The sequence below is a fragment of the Nyctibius grandis genome, chromosome 6, assembly GCF_013368605.1.
Source record: "Nyctibius grandis isolate bNycGra1 chromosome 6, bNycGra1.pri, whole genome shotgun sequence".
Classification (NCBI taxonomy): Eukaryota; Metazoa; Chordata; class Aves; order Nyctibiiformes; family Nyctibiidae; genus Nyctibius; species Nyctibius grandis.
In genome coordinates this window covers 81,378,645-81,397,790 of record NC_090663.1, presented here as the reverse complement: position 1 = coordinate 81,397,790, position 19,146 = coordinate 81,378,645, and the positions used below count along the sequence as shown (strand labels likewise).

The window sequence follows — 19,146 nt, the reverse complement described above, 5'->3', positions numbered from 1 at the left end:
TGTTCAGTTTTGTGGTGGCACAGAAGGCCTGCTTTCCACAGACTGATTTTTAGAATCAGGAAAACAAAAACTAAGTCCAAATCATTAATTTCATAGCTTTCTTCTACTCCAATCTTCATTTGAATTCTGAGGCCATATTCAAACCTTACTTATCTTACTATAATTGCTAAGCTGATGAAAAGTGTCAAAGCAAGGAGAAAAAAAAATCAGTTTCCAGCCATCCTGGCTGCATGGTAAAGGAGTAGGCAGAAGAATTTACACACGCTTTGTTTTGCAGGTCTGTACAGCTGGCCTCATTTGTAGCTCTAACACAGGGCTTGTTGATCTTATGGTCTTTTTCTATATTGAAGAGTTAAGCCTAGCCTTGTCATCCCACACAAATATTTTGGACCTGGGTGAGGAGATAGATAGTTTAGAAAGGGATAACCTCACCTGCTTGGCTTTCTGACAACTACTCTCAAGGCAGAAGAAACTTTCCATTGCACTCATGTGAGAATGACTCTTAGGCCAGGTCACTAAAAACAACTGCAGGATTTTCTCTCAGACATACAGAGTGAGTTTAGAAAACAAAAGTATAGGAAGAGATTTAACAGAAGGTGTTCTTAGGTGACTCAAGGCTGCTCAGATCACAAGAAAGCATATGAAAGCTCAGGCCTTGGCACCCTTTACCCAGACTGAGTAATTCAACCACCTTTTCTTTCTGTAAAAGCAGAACAGTAGAAAATGTCTTCTACATAAGCTGTCAGTGTCATCCGACAAGATTTAGTTATCATAAGCTAAACTTTGTGCTGAAAACCAGAAGGCAAGGCAGCAAGTAGCCCTAGTTAGAAACAGCAAGCGCCAATAAACAAACACAAAACACATGCATCCTGTCTTTTTGTAGAGATTAGCATAGTTTTACTTTAATAATTCATCCTCCTCTTGCATTTTCTAGATTGCATTAAACAGATATTTTCAACCTTAGTTTTATTATTCAAAGTTTTTAATAATTTAGTTCTAAGTGATAAAGGAAGAAAGCAAAGCAAAAGTGAGATCTGTAATCACAAATTTTTTCTTCTGTGCCCAAAGGGCTTTTATTATTTCATCTCAGCAGATTCAATCCCCAGTCTACCTACTATGAACTGAACAAACTGCATACAGATGTAGAAGATAATGTAGAGAAGAATCCTTCTGAGTTTTATCACAGTATAAATGACCTGTATTTAAAAAGTCAGCACATACCAGACAAATGGACTTTGATGCTTTAAAATATTTAGAAAAAAGATGACATTTTGTGAAATAACTTTGGTGCTTCTTGACTTGCGAAGTGGGTTTATGATCTACCTTGAATTTGGCAGATAAAGTTTGTTAAAGAATATTTTAAAGTCTGAAGCATGACACAGACAACGACCATAATACTTGTACCAAAGAGTTAACCTGGATAATGCTGTAGTGAAGGTCTCTAATCCAGCAGCAACATTACCTGTTGTAGTACTTCCTCCCAGTTTTGTTTGAACAGCTGTTAAACTGGAAATGAACTTGTGGATTTAAGGGCTTACAGTCTTTTCCTTGTAGAAGGATAACAAAAAAACCCCCCACAAATCCAAAACTTTATTAATAGTTCCTTTTTGTTGAATGCCCTTCTCAAAGAAGAACAGAAATGAAAACGTCTCTTCAATTATTGTTCAGCAAACAACACAGTTGGCTTCACCATGCAACAAATGGAACAAGAAAACTGTGAACCAGTTATTCACAGTTTACTACTTGCTAGATGTACCTGGTGCTAGGTGCTGCACAAACATGCTGAGATACACTTTCATTACTTCACGGATTTTATAAAGGGTAAAATAAATTAATAATATCAAATAAAATATCAAATAAAACCTGGGATATTTTCTGGTTATTTGTAGCCATATTAAATTCACAGTCCTCAAATACTGGTTTCCCCATCAGGTCCTACTACCCTGTCAGTAATTACCAAGCAATGCTCCTATTAGTACTACTACATTCAGTACAGTAACTAAGCAAAGGCAAGTGCAAGTGGCTATATAAGCAGAAGACAGATATTTTGTCTTTAAGAGCTCAGAGGCTAATCAGGAAGAAAGCAGTGATGAGAGAGAAAGAGGAAAACAGAGAGATAAGTTTGTCCAAGTGGCAGACAGTTAACAAGCAGATCCTGGAATACCCGCATGCTTCGGAGTTCCTCAGATACCCTTCTATCCTGGGCCTCCTGCTTGTTCCAGAAAGTGAAAAGGTCTCAGAAGCCTTGGCTCTATTAAAATGTCTTCTTAGCTAAGTGTAATTTCTTTTATTTTTAAAGATAAAGATTTCAATTCTCTTCTCACTTGCACTCAAATTACTCTATTGACTTAAAGAGCAACTGTATTTCATCAATGCTTGTATTTGTGCAGAACTGAATTCCTGCTTACTAGGACATCCTGTCAAGAAAACCCTTAAGAATGCAATCAATCAAATTCCAAAATGTACTTAAATTCCACTGATTTCCAGAAGCACACACAGAATCAGGCTTCAGAACTCTACAAAACTGTGATCTCACCTTTTCAGGCTAGACTGTCTTTTATATATCTGACGTATACCATCATCATATATGCATCTCGTACATTTCTAAGATACACTGCTTAAGTAATTTCTCAAAATCCTATTCCACTCAGGTCACACACAGACTGAGAGCAGTGAGAACCCTCTCAGGACTCAGCTGACTCCAGTTACAACGGATCATTGCAGAGCCAGTGCAGAATGACTGCGTTAATCAAAATTCCAATAAAACTGGTGAAAGTTCCACTTTAAAACGAAGATACTTCTCAAGAACACACTTCTTGCTCACTCCTGCTGTATACTCAAATCAAAGAGGTTTTGGTTTTGTTTAAGCTACAAAGCACTTACCACCACTTTCAAGGCAGGCATCAAAACGTATTACCGCATACATTTCTACCGATAAGTGAAACACTAAGTAACTTTGGCTTTGTTGCTCCATCTCACTACCTAGATTTTTCTGAGATGATCAGGCCCAGGACACGTGCAGTGGTGGAGATGCAAGAATATTTTCTTGCCTACCTCAGCTAGAGTTCATGAAGACAAATGGACCATCAAGTTTCTCCTCCACTTGTGACGTGGGTGGTTGTTTCCCCCTGGTTTCTTTCGTCACTGGAGGGTGATGACAGTTTATATTACATGCACAGCCTCTGGTCTCACACTGCTGCTGTAACACGAGAGGTAGCTGGGGTTAGCAAACTCAGATGCACACTACTTGAACATAACAAATAGGGCTCAGTGAAAGTGACACAGCATAGCAGCAAATGCTTTGCAAACAGAGTTTGCCAGTATACTGTCTGCCCTTGGTTCACAGGATATTAGGGATTCAGCACCAGATTACAAGGGAACGGGGATGGGACATAAAATAGACTGAAAAAATAGACAATAACTATTAAATAAAATTAAGACTGTCAGTCCCAGGTTGAAATATTCAACAAATAATTTTCCAGGTCAAGGAAACTTGTTTATCAGTGACAATTTTTCAGCTGTTACTGAGCATCCTTAAATTACTCCACCTTCGTGATGTGTCACAGTATGTGCAAGACACAAAAATAAGCTGTCAGAATTCAAATGTATTCAAGAACACAACTTTACAGCTGTAATTGCTATCGTACTCTGAGCTAGTACTAGCCTAAAAAACCAAACAGGCAGATTTCAAATCTCACTGTGAAGGCAATCCCTATACTTTTGTGCAATGAGTATTTATGTAACTGAACCTAAAACATTTTATTATAACCTGATCATACACTAACAACAGCACATTGAGCTTCTCCACCTCTAAAGGTGATGCTTTAGAGGGATTATTATGCTATGTCTTTTAAACTGGAAAAATTAAAATAAACTAGAGTCAGAGGTCTTTGAAGAATAATGGTATTGGCACATACTGACACAAACACGGAGCATTAAAGGCTGCAATTTAAAACACAAACCAGAAACATATTCTTATAACAACATCACAAATTAACTCACAGAACATACAAATTGCTTGGACTACACTATGTCTGTACATTCAAATATAACAACATAAAATGCACGTCACACGTTAACTTACACTATTTCTTCCTTTGTCTGATTTCTAATTAGAACTTACTAGTGTAAACTAAAGGATGCATCAAATCCTTCAAAATCATATAAGACAAAACAGAATTATAAATATCCCTTGTACTTGCTAATATTATCATATTAATGATTTGTGTCAGCTTTTGGTTGTACATCCGATCACAATAGAAAGCAAAAGGAACAAGCAAGTTTGCTGCTGTTCCTAAGATCAGAGATGGAGTTCTCTCCAAGAGGGGTTAACTGTAATGGAAAAATAAAGAGAATAAATTGAATGTCACGATCTGCAGAAAATTATACAATGTAAGGGGAAAAAAAGAATCACAGCCTTCTAAAATTGCAGTGACTACATGTCATTGCAGGAATATCTCTAGCTTTTCATGTTATTCTGCATGGCACAACTTACTATGGAAAAGTCAGGATTTTAAACTAATGATGAATCTTGTCAGTTTGTCATAGTAGACAGTAAAGCAAAACAAACATAAGCACACCCAAAAAATTAACTATAACCTTTAAACCAAAAAGTTTCAATTTCTCATTTCTCAAAATCAGCTGAAGGGAATGTTCTCTATTTTTTTCCAAAGGCAATACCAAGCTGGAGACTGTCAATGGAAATCTTTACTTACAAGGAGAAGGGTTTGTTGGTTTAGGTTTTGTCTTTGGTTTTGTGCTTGCTTTTTCTTTGTGTATGTGTTTTTGGTTTTGGGAAGGGTTTTTTTGGGGTTTTTTTTGGGGGGGGGGGGTTGGTGTTTTTTGGTTTTTTGGGGGGTTTTGTTTTTTTTTTTAAGAAAACTATGACCGAATAGAAATATATTGCATAATGTAAGTCTGCATTGCATATAAACTCAATTATACAGTTCACCACTACGAATTCAGTAATCTGAATCATATTTCCTCTGACTGCGAGAAATTCAAGCACCTCATGGAAAGAACAGGGCAGTTCTTGTCATGGAAACACCTGCAGATGCCAAGCCATGTGCTGGCTCTGTAGGAGCTCAGGCAGATCTGCAGCTGCTTTAGCCCACAAGGAAAGTTCCTGGAGGAGACGATCAAAGAGTCATCACCTGGAGCCACCTACTCCACCTACTTCTTTTATTTCCCATGAAGACCTTTCACTTGCACACTGATCATGTCTATCCCTTGCTCCATTGAAGCCATTAACAAGATCAAAGCTTCAGTTAGTTACCTGCTGCTATTGATTACATACAGCGTGATTAATGTTAATATGTATGTTGTCATTTATCCAGCAATAATTAAAAACTAAAAAAGTACATTCTCCTCTTTGTGTACTGACTTTCCGCAGCTGTTTTTCTCAAATACAGTTATTAATTCTAAACACGTAACACAACTTTCAGCAAAAATCTCTGGCAAAAACCCTATGCAAAATATATAAAATACATTATCTTTTTTTCTTCCCCAAAAAGAATTTTCTTCTTTTTGTTTTAATAGCATTGTTCCCCAAAAACTGCTTAGAAAAACTTCACTTTTGAACTTTTTCCTTTTTTTTTCTTTTGTTTTTTTTTCTTCTGCTGTTCTCTGTGCCTTAGTTTCCATTGACCAAATAGAAGAAAGAAAAATATAAAGAAAAAATATAAAAAAATTGTAATCTCAATTTTTCTATGATTAAATTATTGATTTTTATGTCAAAAAGGCAAACAAAAAAAGGTCACCTTTGCAATGTTGTCTCACCCCAGACATGCCAAAAAAAGTCACCAACCTAATTCTCCTTGCAGATAATTAAGAACATAGAGTTAAAACACCTTCAGACATCTCAGTATATTGTACTGATTGATTTTGCTAACTGAACACTTAAATTATATTAATTTTTATAACTGTAGCCATAAGTTAAAGTTCTCTGGACCTAGAAATACACTAGTCTGATCAACCTTCTAACAGAAGCTCTCCAAATAAGGAGAGGAAGTATTCTTTACTCAACTTCATAACGCCTATTTCTACTATATTCGTCTTACACACATATGATATATTCGATTTATATGAACTAATGATTTGTATGGAACTGGCAAAGACTCCAAATTTCACGTACCTCTCAGGAAACAAAAAGGGCATGAAGACTATGCTTTTACACATAGGTGGTTGTCACAAACAAGTGAAATATTCATAATTACACTTCTCCTTCAAAATCTGCAGGATTCCTAAACAATTTAAAAACAATTAAGTGTATGCATTTGAACAGGCAAACTGAATGCAAGAAAATAGTCAAGTGTTACTGAATAATTATAATTCATGAAACATCAGCCACACAGTTTGCGTTCAAAACTAATACTGTGAAAAACTAGTAAAAATACAGGAAAATAAGTTCTATATTTAATTAAAAAGAGCACAGAGGTTATAACATAACACAAAATTACATAACGCATACATGTAGTGATATGCTTTTCTGTCACACACCAGTGTAACACCAAAGTCACTCGTTCCACACTGAACCGATACATTACAGAACATTATATGAAATTGGGTTCTCCATCTGCAGGTCTTCTCCAGGATCGCCTTCATGTGAATTTACATCAGTGTAACTGCTGTGGTCTATTTTATACATTACAGTCCGGACCATATGTCTGTTGCTTTACTACGCACTTTATTCTTTTTTCAGCCCAGATCAGCCTAGGGGACACTGGATTCTAATTTCAAATCTGCAGATACAGCTGAAGGTTATCCTTTTGCCTGCAGACACCTTGCAGGTGGCTCATTCAAGCCTAACTAGTAACATGGAATTTGAGCCAAGGATCTTTGAAATAAATGGTAAGACATCACTTCGAAGTTTTCTATAATGCTGAAAATAGTGACAGCTCCTGCTTGTCCCTGATAAACTGTGTTAGAATTGCTAGCAGTAAGTGACCTGGTTTCTTAACTTGAGCATACAACCTCCTTGTAAATGGGAAGAACACCTGTAAATTTGTTAGTTTGTTGTCATAGAGCATTATAGGCTTCCAAAAGAAAAGTAAGGAGGTTGAAGACAAACAAAAGAGAAGGCTTCCCAGAAAAAACTAAGACCTCTGATATAGAACCTGTAATTACCCCTGTTAGTGGCATGCCTTCTTCAGCTTCTGAGAAAAACACAAAGTGTCTTCTGCTTATTTTCTGGAGAAAAGTAATGGCTTTGGAAAATATTACTATTGTGATCCAGTGCTGGGTCTCAAAACTGAACATGTAGCGTACAGATGTCCATGCAGAAGAATGGGATCCAAACTATTAGTAGAGAAGGAAGGAAGTGTTAATCACTAAATATATCAACATCATCTATTTCTAGCTATTTCCATTGCTAGCAATACCACTATTGCTATTTTTTTTGCTCTTCTGAGTAGAAAATCTACCATGGGATAAAAAGATTTGAGTAAAGAGTCTACTGTGAGACAAAGAATTATGCTGCTCGTTTCAGCATAATTGTCCCCACTGCAGTTCAGAAAAAAGCTGATTTTTTTCCCCATGAAAACTAGAAGCAAGATGTCCCAATGCAAGTTCATTTTACAAAACATTGACAGGTCCAAAATTAATATGAATAGTTTACTAATGACAGAGTCTTAATATTAACTGCTGATAACTCAGGAATTTCACATGCAATCACCCTCTGAACTTACAGTTTTACCATCCTTGTAGATAAAAATTTCTTGGTTATCTAGCTGTGGTACAAGAGGGCCTGTGGGAACTCTTTTCAAGAGTTTGAGTTTTACTGCAGTAAACAACTCAATCTGATAACATGAAGAATTTGATTGTTACTTAGTTGTAAAGCAATATTTTTCCCAGTGCCATTAACAAAATTAAGAAAACAAATGTAGTTAAGTGGGCTGAAGAAAACCAGGGCATCTGATGCAGCAGGAAGACACACTCTGGGAACCAGCTGTTCACCAGGAAACTAAATACATGTTAACTAGGCAACTGTAGCTGCTCAAGCCACTCTGTTAAGATGTCTTTCCACTTGCCTTGCTAGTCACAATGATGGCTATGAATGTAGTACTTCAACTAAATTGCTCAAAGTTTTCACTTCAGTCTTGTTTCATGTAACCAGAAGAAATACATCTTCCTCAATGCTTGTACAGAAATACTTAACGTGACAGTTTTCCACAGTTTCTGTACTCATACATTCTGGCATCTCAAGAACCAATTCAAGTTAATAAGTTTCATCTAGTAATGAGAAAGCTGTAAATAAAATGAGACAAAATCATGTTACAACAAAATGCAGAATTAAGATCTGAATAAAATATGCCTGGACGCAATCAGCAGCCAACTAGAATGACAAATCCTGTGTGGTTTCAAATTAAAGAATTTTAATGGAATCTTGAAGCTTAGATACAGAAATACAGTTGCAGACAGCCAAAGGTTCAGTTCCAAATGTCCAGAATTTCCAGGTAATGCTACCAATACCTAAGTTTCTAATGCTGTAATTGAGAAGATGAAGTTTGCTTAAAGCTTTTTTTTTTTTTGCTTTTTTTTTTTTTTCAAATGAGGGTCAAATTTTCCCAAAGTTCTTTTATCTTCAACTTTTCATTTTCAAGCTATGTTTTACTTCAGGTTAATGTCTTTCTTTGGTTTTTACCTTAATGGTATATTAAAAAAAAAGTGGGAAAAATAACATGTGGACACATTACAGTTGTTTCTCCTGCCTATGCTTACTAGTCAGGTGAGAAGTCTGGAGTTTGTAAACATACAAATGGAGCACTTTGGAGCGGGAGATCCATTCTTCTCACACAGGCCGTAATTAGCTGTCAGTTTCACCGTGGACATTTTCCATGTGCACTTTGAGGTAGTCATTTCTTGTAAACTTCTTGTGGCAAAGCTGGCATTCTGCCATCGGCCGATTGGGGTTGTGAGTCAGCTTGTGTCGGATCAGCATTTTCTTCAGGCTGAAGGACAGATCACAAACCTGAGGCAGTGAAGACAAGACAAAGACAAAATAAGTCTTAAAACTTCAAGCATGTATAATGCTCCTTATGTTACACCCCTGAGGCCACAGCCATGCATACCTGCAATACTTAATAAATGAGCTGGTCTTTGGAAGAATAACTCCTTCAGAGAGCATCTTAAAGATTATTACTCTGTCTGGTATCTTTCAAGGTCATACATTAACAGTGGTACCACAGGTATAGGGCAGGGAATTAAAAAGGAAAAGGGAAAAAAAGACGCAATCTTCAAAATATCAGCACACTGAGGTGTCCCAGTTATATTGTGGGGTTTTTTAAAAACCTATTCTTCCATCTGGGATGCAGCAAAAATTACGACAAAACATCACAAGCCTCCGTCAATTCAACCTCAAATGAAATATTTCCTTCCTCACCCTCCAGAATGACATCTGCAGGTTCCTAAAAAAATCAGTTCAAATTGCTCAGTTACTAGGAGGGAGGAGTAAGGAAAAAGAGGCTCTGAAGACTGCAAGAAAGGTTAATAACTATTATAGAGGAAACCTCATAGTTCCAGTCCTCCTCTGCCTGGCCAAGAAAACCGAAGACATCTGGCAAATGAAGGTGCAATTCCTTTGCTATATTATCTGGTGTGCTGCTCCCCCCTTCCTCCACTGTGCTCCAAGCAGTCCAGTTCATTCTGCCATTTGAATAAATGGATAGAGGGATGACGGGCTCTGCCATGCTAAAACCATCACTTCTTATAAAAATTCCTGTACTGAAGTCAAAATAAAAGGTTAAGAACAAGTTCAGCCAAGAGAAATTAGAATGAAAAGTTAAGAACCTGTGGGCAAAACATCAACTCAATTGAAATCGTGCAGTTATATTGTCACATTCACCTTCCAACCAGGTACATATTGTACGCATGAATTTCCCAGAAAAAAAAAATTTAGAAAGCACACTCCTGATTTGACAAATGAAATAGGCAGGAATCATATAACTAAATAAGAATGAACATCCATAGGCTTGCAATCTTAGAATTCCAGGTTCATTCCAGACAAAAACATCTTCCATGCAGAGGAAACTCAGGGAACCCAGCACAATCCTTCTTTAGGAAAATAAAATTTTAAATTCATATAGGTATCAAACTAGTAATGAAAATGCTGAATGATTACTGATTCCTTTTGAAACCAAGACAGACAAACAGAGCTGACTATCCAAACAGATAATCTGGAGCTGGAGTATATGTATTTTATGCCAATTAAGGCAAAACCATAAAACAACCATAAAAAGGGCAATTGCCAGAGGCAAGTTTTGTGCCAAAATAATTTTTCCCCAGACAAGAACACTGTATGTGCTGTTGCAATGGAACATTTTTGAATTTATGACATGACGTAATACCAAGGACTTTTATACAGCAACTGTAACCCTCCAACTTTTTTCCCCTCAATGTATAATTACCTCTTTCAGACCCAAGCAACAGTTGTTCTTTTGTTACGTGACAGTGAACCTCACTTACAGCATCCACTGGTCAGGTCTTACTATTGCTTTTGCCAAATACCATTTTCTATTCCTCTTCCAGAGGACACACCAAGTGAACTCATAACATTTATCTAATCGCAGCCATCATGCATGCTCACAACTCTCAACATGTTAAAACTATCATATACTTGTAAACACAACATGCTTCTTGGAAGCCAGGAAGCCCATCAAGGATATACACACATAAAAGATACGTATGTGTTCTGTGTATCTTACACACGCCTCTTCATTTTTCAAGTAAACAGCTTGTAACATAGTCTTAAAGTACATTTTTTTTCATTTATACTCCTCCTGTAACAACTAGTATAATGTGTCCTGCTGTTCCTTCAAGGCTCTAGCATGTTCTACTACCTAACTTCTTCAAAAAGAAAATGGAATGCACAGGATCATTACTTAAAGATATGACACATCTTATGCTTGCTTATGCATAAAAGTTTTGGGGTTTTTTTTAAGAGCTTGCTTCCTATTTCAATTTTATAAGCAAGACTGACATTTTATAGATTTACAGCCATGCTTGCTCATGTGCACTTGAACTCTAATCAATCTCTTCAAAATGATCAAAGTTTTGATCAAGTAGGGAGGATGGAAAAGACTGACATTTGAAAGTAAGTGTAGGGTCAACTAAAAACAGAGTGGAGGGAAAATACTGTACTGGAAAGAAACCAGAACAGGCAGTACTTGACCCTTCTGCCCCCAAAGAATAATCTGTTGTCTCTGAGGCAACTGAAGTTCAATTGGCCTTACAGTGAAAAACAGGCTGGTCTTCAGAGGACAGAAAGCTAATATACTAGGAAAAAAGTACGCTTTGTATTTTTGTATTTCACTTATTTTCACTCTCCTATGTGATATATACTAGAATTTTCACCTTAAAATGGGACTATTCAATTTCAGCTACTATCAGTGGGATGTGAGAGCTCTGAGTCATTAACAGTAAGTTCTGAAAATGCTTTTGTTGACTGATAAGACAACAGACTGATAAGACACAGAAAGAGCCACATAAATAAACTGTAGCACCTTCATCAAACAGGATACAAGGATTACTTTTACAAGTAGAACAATCCTGTACCGTAATGTCTACTCCCTATGCCTTAGAGAGAGAAGAGTGAGAGAGGAAGAGAAGATATGGCTTTTATTTCTGATTCTGGAAGAAAATTCTATTTAAAGCAAAAATGCAGACTAAAAAAAAATGGTACATAATAATTTATATTGGGTGGGGAGACGTGCGTTGTCAAGTGAAGCCTATTCTTGAGCCCATAAAATACACTTTTTTTTCAATAGTCAAAAGTTTTCTTTCTTCAGTTCTTTGGCACCGAAGGCAATTCCTGTCTGTAAATGCTAATGGTACTAAGAAACAAAGAAAATTCTGACAGCAAATGTTAATATGTTATTTAGAAGAAAAAGCTGAATAGTTTCTATGACTGCTTCTAATGCCAGGTAGGAAACAAGACCAAATCCCTCAATCCTCTTAAGACTTTTGTCTTTCAGTGTGGCTTCATGTATGACTACATTTATGAATATGCTAATCATTGAAAACACAGCCTGTTTTTCATCTTCAAAGGATACTTAGTAGGTCTGGGCATTGGACTTAAGGACTTTTCCAATTACTTTAATGAGTAAGTGTATGCCAATAGTATGCCTTCATCACCTCTTAAAACATCCAAAGGAAATGGGGAAAAAAAATTCAGAAAATAGTAACAAAAATGATTATGAACATGGAAAGTTGTCATGCAAAGTGCTGGCAAGAGAAACAACTTCAGAGAAGTTGACTAAGAAGGAATGTGGTACATGCACAGAAAGTAATGAATTGAATAGCTGTTAGCCCTTTCTGTTAATGAAACAACTAGAAGACAGTTATTGAAATTCTGTTGCAGTAACCTGACACACACTCCCCTCCCCAAAATCTCTTTCCACATTTAAGAATTTGTGGAAGTTATCACCATAAATTACCACTCAAGTCATTATAAGAAAAACAGTGAGAACATCTACGGCTATCTTTAGCAGGATAAAAAATTATAGGTGAGAATATCTGAGTGCAAAAAGCAATCTGTAGTATTGGGGAGCTAACAATAAATGTCATGTACATTTTTCTGTAACTGTCTACTACTGGTTTTCCTGTAACTTCTGCTGAAACATCTAGTAACATGCAATGTGCGAGACAGCTCTAGAGGAATGGCCTGCTCTGGGTGACATTTACTATGTCCCCAGCATCTGCAGAAGTGGAGTCTAGATGAAATAAGGAGTAACTATTGAAAACAAAACCTACAACACTGTCAAAGTGTACACTAAGCAGCAGGCCATGGTAGACATCTGGGCAACTGAAGAGTCTACGAATGAATAGTAGAGGCAACTGCCATTTATGTCCAAACCCCGAAAAGTCAGCGATCTCTGCAGTGTGCAGCTGGCAAAAGACTAGTGCTGAAGAATAATTTTGGTGAAACATGGTAGTAATTTAAAATATAAAAAATGTCTCCAGTAAATGAAGGTATATAAAAATTCTCAGAGAAGGACTAGGATTAGACACAGATTACAGCTGTTTCTAGAAATACTATGATTTGGGAAAACACAGTTCTATCTAATTAATGAGGAAAACTGAAGGAATAGTTGAAGCAGGAAAGTATGTTTTCATACAGCTCCTATTTTCAATTAAAAAAAGAAACAAGAATAAAACATAACCACCACCCCAAACTGGTCTGAAAAAGCATACTGTGAATCCAAGACCAGTGAATCTTGGATCCACAGTGTGGGAGAAATTACACTTACACTGCATGCTAGCCAACACCTGATAAACAGCACAGAAATCTGAAAGCTGAAAGAGTTACTGACAATGATTTGGAAGTAAGGAAATCCTCAAGGTACTATCTAGAGCCAGGCTGAGATTATCCCCCAAAAATACAGCAAATCTCCTGACTTGTAGACATCAGCAAAATATTGTAGCTGAAATTTTTCGTTAAACTAATACATTTTATTCTCAATGAAATGTCACCAGATTATTTGTTAAAAGCCGTATCAATTAACAGACCCTTGTGACTTTCATGCCAAGTGGTTATTCTAATTTTGCATCTAATTTTAGAAATTTATGAACAAATTTACAACTGTTCAGACCGAGCCATCTAGGATATAACTGAAAGCTGGCAGTTCCCTTGGGACTAGTTTATTAAGAGCCAGTATCACAAAACAAAGCACCTATACTAATTCTATACCCTATTCTGATACCCTTCTCTAAATCCTCCAGCGACAACTTAAATTCTGGCATTTGATAATTCTGAAAGACATTCTTTTCCAATAGTTTCTGCATGTTCTGCCTCCCCACCCACCTTCCAAAAGCTGTGAGATGCGTTGTATACAGGATGGGGTATGCTGAATGAAAGGTACTTGTCAATGATCTATGAACTGTAATAGGATATGCTGCATTTCAGTGCTGCAAGCATACACAGCATCCACAATTTCTTCATTGAACAATAAAAAAAACCCAACCATGAGCAGATGTTGAAAATATCAAACCAGATTTCACTAAACACAAACTGGAAATTCTGAATTCATATTTGTGTCATTCAACAACATCAGAAGCATTTAGATTGCATGTAATGAAAAATGCCTTTTCCCTTATAAGCTAATGTCCAACTATTAAAGTGTCACACAATTTATATGGGAACCCAACCAGCATGCATTTGTAACTTTTAACATCCAAATTGCATTAATAATGGTGAAAATAACTCTTAATGTATCCAAAACCATAAAATAAAAGAGTGTGCAACACCCTTGGCAACTGAAGAGGGTACATAAAATTCCCTGAATGGTCTTTCATTAGTTAGGCAATCAAAGACCATATGAAGTGTAACTTTATGCCACAACCAATAGGTGCAAGGACATGGCCTCACTGCAATTAAGTCCTGCTGCTGCACTGAAGTCAAGACGACAAAGGGATAGATCAACTCACATCACACTGAAACGGCTTCTCTCCGGTGTGGGTTCTCATGTGCTCATCTAGGCCTCGCTTTTGACTGAAAGCCTTGTTACACTCTGAACACTGGTACGGCTTTTCCTGTATGAAATGACAACAGTGAGTGAAAGTGAGCCAACACAGAGCCCAAGTCATTAAAGGAGTGGAATTCCATGCTGGATGCTGCAAGTTTTATATTCTCTCTAAGGGATTACAGTCAGTGAAAACAACAGAAAACGACTTTCAAATGATTAAGCGAAAGCTGAGAAAGCTGCGGCCTGACAGTTTCCACTTCAACACCCACTTATGAATTAATTATCTGTTCCAGTCTCTCAAACCCAGCCATTTTGGGAGTCTGTTTTTTGTAATGTGAAAGGTACAGAAACATAAAATTCCAAGGTACTTTCCTTTATCCTCCACAAAAGCTTAAAGCATAAAGACAAGTAAGATGTCTATAAAAACCTCAGGTTTGTTAGCACATTTCCAAGCAGGAGAAGAGGTGAGGGGAGGAAGTGGAGTACAAGAGAAAAAGAATTTATTTTGAAAAGCAGTGACAGAAGGTTAATCACATATTCATTGCAGAATCTCAGAAGAAGTGCAGATGGCAACCAAACCATCTGTTTTTTTATTAGACCTATTGGTTAGTAGCTACTGTAACACATGTTATAAAAGTTGCAAGCTCACTGACATCAAATAAATAATTAGAAATATGTATGGAAAACCACTTATATAAAGATTTTCTTCTTTGAAGTTCTTCCTTAATACAGAACCTTTTACATAAGGTGCAATTCCTCCTTTATTCCACTAAAGTTACAAAGGAACTATATGGAAAACAACTTTTAAATAAATTAATTAAATGTAGAAGTTAGTATTATGGCACTGCACATTGCCTCACTAAAATTTTGATTCTGTAGAGGCAACTTCATTTTGAATCAATTATACTTATTTCATTCTAATCCTACTTTTTTTCTGTGGTCTCTAATTCTGTATTGCTTACATTCTGAAGATGAGTATTTTAGGCAAAGTAAACAATTTTTACTGAATTAAATTGAAAACAAAGACTAAAAATCAATAGGCAATAAAAATGTTAAGTCCATGAATTAACAAATAATAGGCAGTAATCTCAATGGTCTTTTGGGAAATAATGTGGGATCCAAGGATAAGTGAGAAGGAACAACTCAGGTTAGGTGTTAAAGCCACAAAGTGAAGAAATTCTCGGGTTATTGAATTCCTATTCTGAGTATGTAGGGGACAATCAGGTCTCCATATATTGCTGAATCCTGCCAGGTAACTCAGCATAAACGTACAAGTAATACAGTGGACTATAAATCAGGGGTGTTCTGGGTAAGTCCCAAGCTCTCTCTTTAGGGCAGCTCTTTGCAGGTACAGAGATCTCAGCTGGGCTGAAGACTGAGCTCTTCATTTTGCTCTAGTTGCGATGGACTACCCTCCCATAAGGTTTCCTAGAAAAGGCAGTGTCATAGACAGAAACATCTCAGCTTTTAGTGGCAGAAATCCTGTAGCTCACCAAAAACAGGACATAAGCTGTGTAGAAAGGGAAAAGCATTTCTCCAGCAATTTCAGTTTCAGATACGAGTAAATAATGAGATAAATAAAGTACATTTCAGTATGATGCAAGACAAATCTTTCCACTAACACCGGCTGAGTACATGGTGCCCAGCTGCATATAAACAAACTGGCCTAAAGGGAAGCCACTAATGAGGTTTTCTGTGCAAGAATCTGCTTACACACATTTATAATCTTTGTGTTTTTTCATCATTGTCTTAATTTTGTAATTTCCATGATTATGCAGTATAGAGTAAAACATAATAACTTACCTAAAAAACACCTGAGCTGATCTTAAAAAAAAAGTATCATCTAGACCAAAAACTTCATGTCACAGGGAATTTTGCTAGACTGACTAAAGACTTCATGGAGCAGGTCTGTAATTTTCAAGGAAATGTATGAATAAGCCATATGAAAAGCAGGTTTCTGCAACACCCCCTTAATTGGTTTTGCATTGTGGTTAACATAAACCACATTTTCTGTGAGGTCTCTGAAAACAGCCTTTCTCTGTGTAGGTTGTTCCACAGAAAGTGCAAAGTAAAGTATATGATGTGTACATCTTGAGCACCTACGAAAACATTCATGATTGCAAACTGTACCAGATGTACTTGCTCACTTTTTATCATCTTGTTCTTCAGGTATCGGAAAAGTTAACTTGATTATGATTATCTTATTCATTTCAGACTTAAATGGACTTCAGGATTCCATTTTGGAGAAAGAGCCACTATAAAATCTAGGAAGCTGAAGTCACAAGCCTGGGCTGTAATATCTTCCCCAAGGTTATGTTCAGCTATTTGTATTATTCTCTATAGCATAAAAAAAAGGGTGTATCTAACCATCCCCTTGGCATTTGTATTCAAACTCACATATGTAGTGCATGAAACACATCCAAAGCTTTGATCTAATTTTAGATTCCTTACATCTGTACATTCCAGTGACTTCAGCAGATACAATTCTGATTCACACCAGCCCCCTCTCCACTAAGCTAAGCTGCCCTTCGTTCACATTTTGTGGCCATTTCAGTACAATCGGTAGGGTTGGCCAGAGCAAAACTTGGCCCTCATTTTCTCTCCAGAGAAAAAGACTTTTTTGATGGTTTCAAAGATGACATCATTCTCAGAGACTAATTTCTTCAAAACAAAACATTCTGTGCTTTTCCTTTTCTGTCCCCCTCTTCTTCCCCGCATATCAAATTTCCATTGCACAATACTCGGAGAAGGCAACATTTGTAACACGGAAAAGATAATGTTAGCTTGGCATAACCACCACTGCTCTAAACGTGAACTGAAAAAAAAAAATAGATAAAAACGACAGCAATAAGTCTGAAAGAAAGTTAATGCCACCACAAAACAACAACAGGGACAAACGATGAGATTAGAAAAAAGTTGGACAAACTTAAAACATCAAGCAAAGGAAAAAACCTGCTGTCAACAAAACAGGAGGTCATTGGGAAGAACATATAAGTCTGACTTCAGAGGAGTTAGCAACAGCTAGTACTATAAATCTACCCTCTGTTCAAAAAGCATCTGCCAGGCCATGACTATGGTAGCAGCAAAGCCAAAGGATTACATGTGTTTTCTTTTATTGATGATATAAATGAGGAAGGGAGCAGGGAGAGTGAGAGAGACAGGATGTAGCTGATACTGCAGTGATTTAATATTACATTTTTAAGTATACCATTTATAAATAGAAATGTGTAGATCAGGATTTATAACCTTCCTGCCTCCAAACAAAGAAAGGCCAAGGAGAGCCCAAATGGGACTTAGTATTCTGGAAGGTGCTTCACTGTAACATTGGGATGCTAACTTAGAAGTTCCCATCTCTGACGATTTTCACTTCACTACGTTAAAACTGAGAGGAATTCAACATCTTAACAACTATGACAAATAAAACAGTGCCTGCAATACAAAAGTCATCTGTCTGTGAATAGCTGAATCATGAATTACTACCTTGGATTATATGCAAATTGTGCTTTGCATTAGAAAGACATCAGAACACAACAAATTCTCAAGGCCATTTTGATGCCACCTTTAACAGATTGATAGAACATTTGTACAGACCATACTGCAACCACGGCAGATGGAAATACTTAAATGCAGAAGATAGAACTGCTAACTACTGCTGTAGTTGACTGTATCTCCCTTAAGAAATATAAATCCATTATGTATATTAGCTTAGCACTAGTGCATGCAGTTGTTCCTGTAAACCTGGTAAAATTGATTACACAGGTAAAACGTGAATACAGGAGTACCTCCAAAAAACTTCTTAAATCTAAATTTAGAACTATTACATGAGGTCAACAGCAACATAATCTAGACACTACTATATCCAAATAAATCATAGCTCAAGATTCAAATAAATGAGAGTTAAGAACAGTTCTAGTAACTCTTTCCAAGGTGGCAGAAACAAGTTAAAACTGGGCTAAACCCACACTCAGGGAAATTATTCTTTGGGTTTTTTTGGTTAAATTAATTTACTACAGTGATTGCAGATTTATACCACTCAAAGTGAACTTGTTGACTACAGAAATGTTACTCGACAATCCTTTTTGACACTTAGGTTTTAACTGACGTATAGAGTACAGTTAAAATTCCAGAGCTATCTAGGATCTAACCTCTCTCATGCTCATTTTTTTACATCCTACTGAATTCAGCAGATTTACTTCTGATTTATTTCAGAATTTCATGTACTGCACGTTTCTTCTTGTAGATAGTGTTCATACATCTAAGCACACATTAGAATTACTAGCATCTTATGCATTAAGGGAATGAGATTAAGTTTATGACACCCCGCATATTTCAAATAAACCCTTTGCTTTGTGTGTTTTAAACCAGAACTGGTATCATCCTGTCAAAAAACCCACCTGAATGTGAACTGAAGGTCCAGGGCTACAACAGCCTGAAAAGCATGTTCTCAGGAGCCTGGAAAAGAGTCCAACTAGAGGCAGCCTACACAGGGTTCATGATGCAACCTGTAAGCAACCTGCAATCTATCTTGCAGCCTCGCTAACAGCAAACTGCTACCAAAAGTTAAGCAGAACAGCAATGAATGAGTATCAGAAGTCCTAGAGAACTGGATGGATCTTTCTGCTTGGTCTAGAAACTCCCCACAGATAGTGTCAGACCATGCTGAGGGCCAGGCCAAGCGAGTCGTTTT

At 36.8% G+C, this 19,146-nt stretch overlaps 1 protein-coding gene across 4 annotated transcripts in view; it reads right to left on the bottom strand.

The window, feature by feature from the left end:
- Positions 1-8,803: 8,803 nt before the first annotated feature.
- PRDM5 (PR/SET domain 5) overlaps positions 8,804-19,146 on the bottom strand; it is a 79,681-nt gene continuing 69,338 nt past the window's right edge. For 3 of the 4 annotated variants that reach the window (XM_068403813.1, XM_068403814.1, XM_068403815.1), the window contains 2 exons: positions 14,422-14,526; positions 8,804-8,968 (listed from right to left, as the gene is read on the bottom strand). In XM_068403813.1, the coding sequence (XP_068259914.1) occupies positions 8,804-8,968; positions 14,422-14,526 (270 nt within the window). The remainder of the gene's footprint in view (positions 8,969-14,421; positions 14,527-19,146) is intronic. The other variant, XM_068403816.1, reaches the window with a different exon arrangement.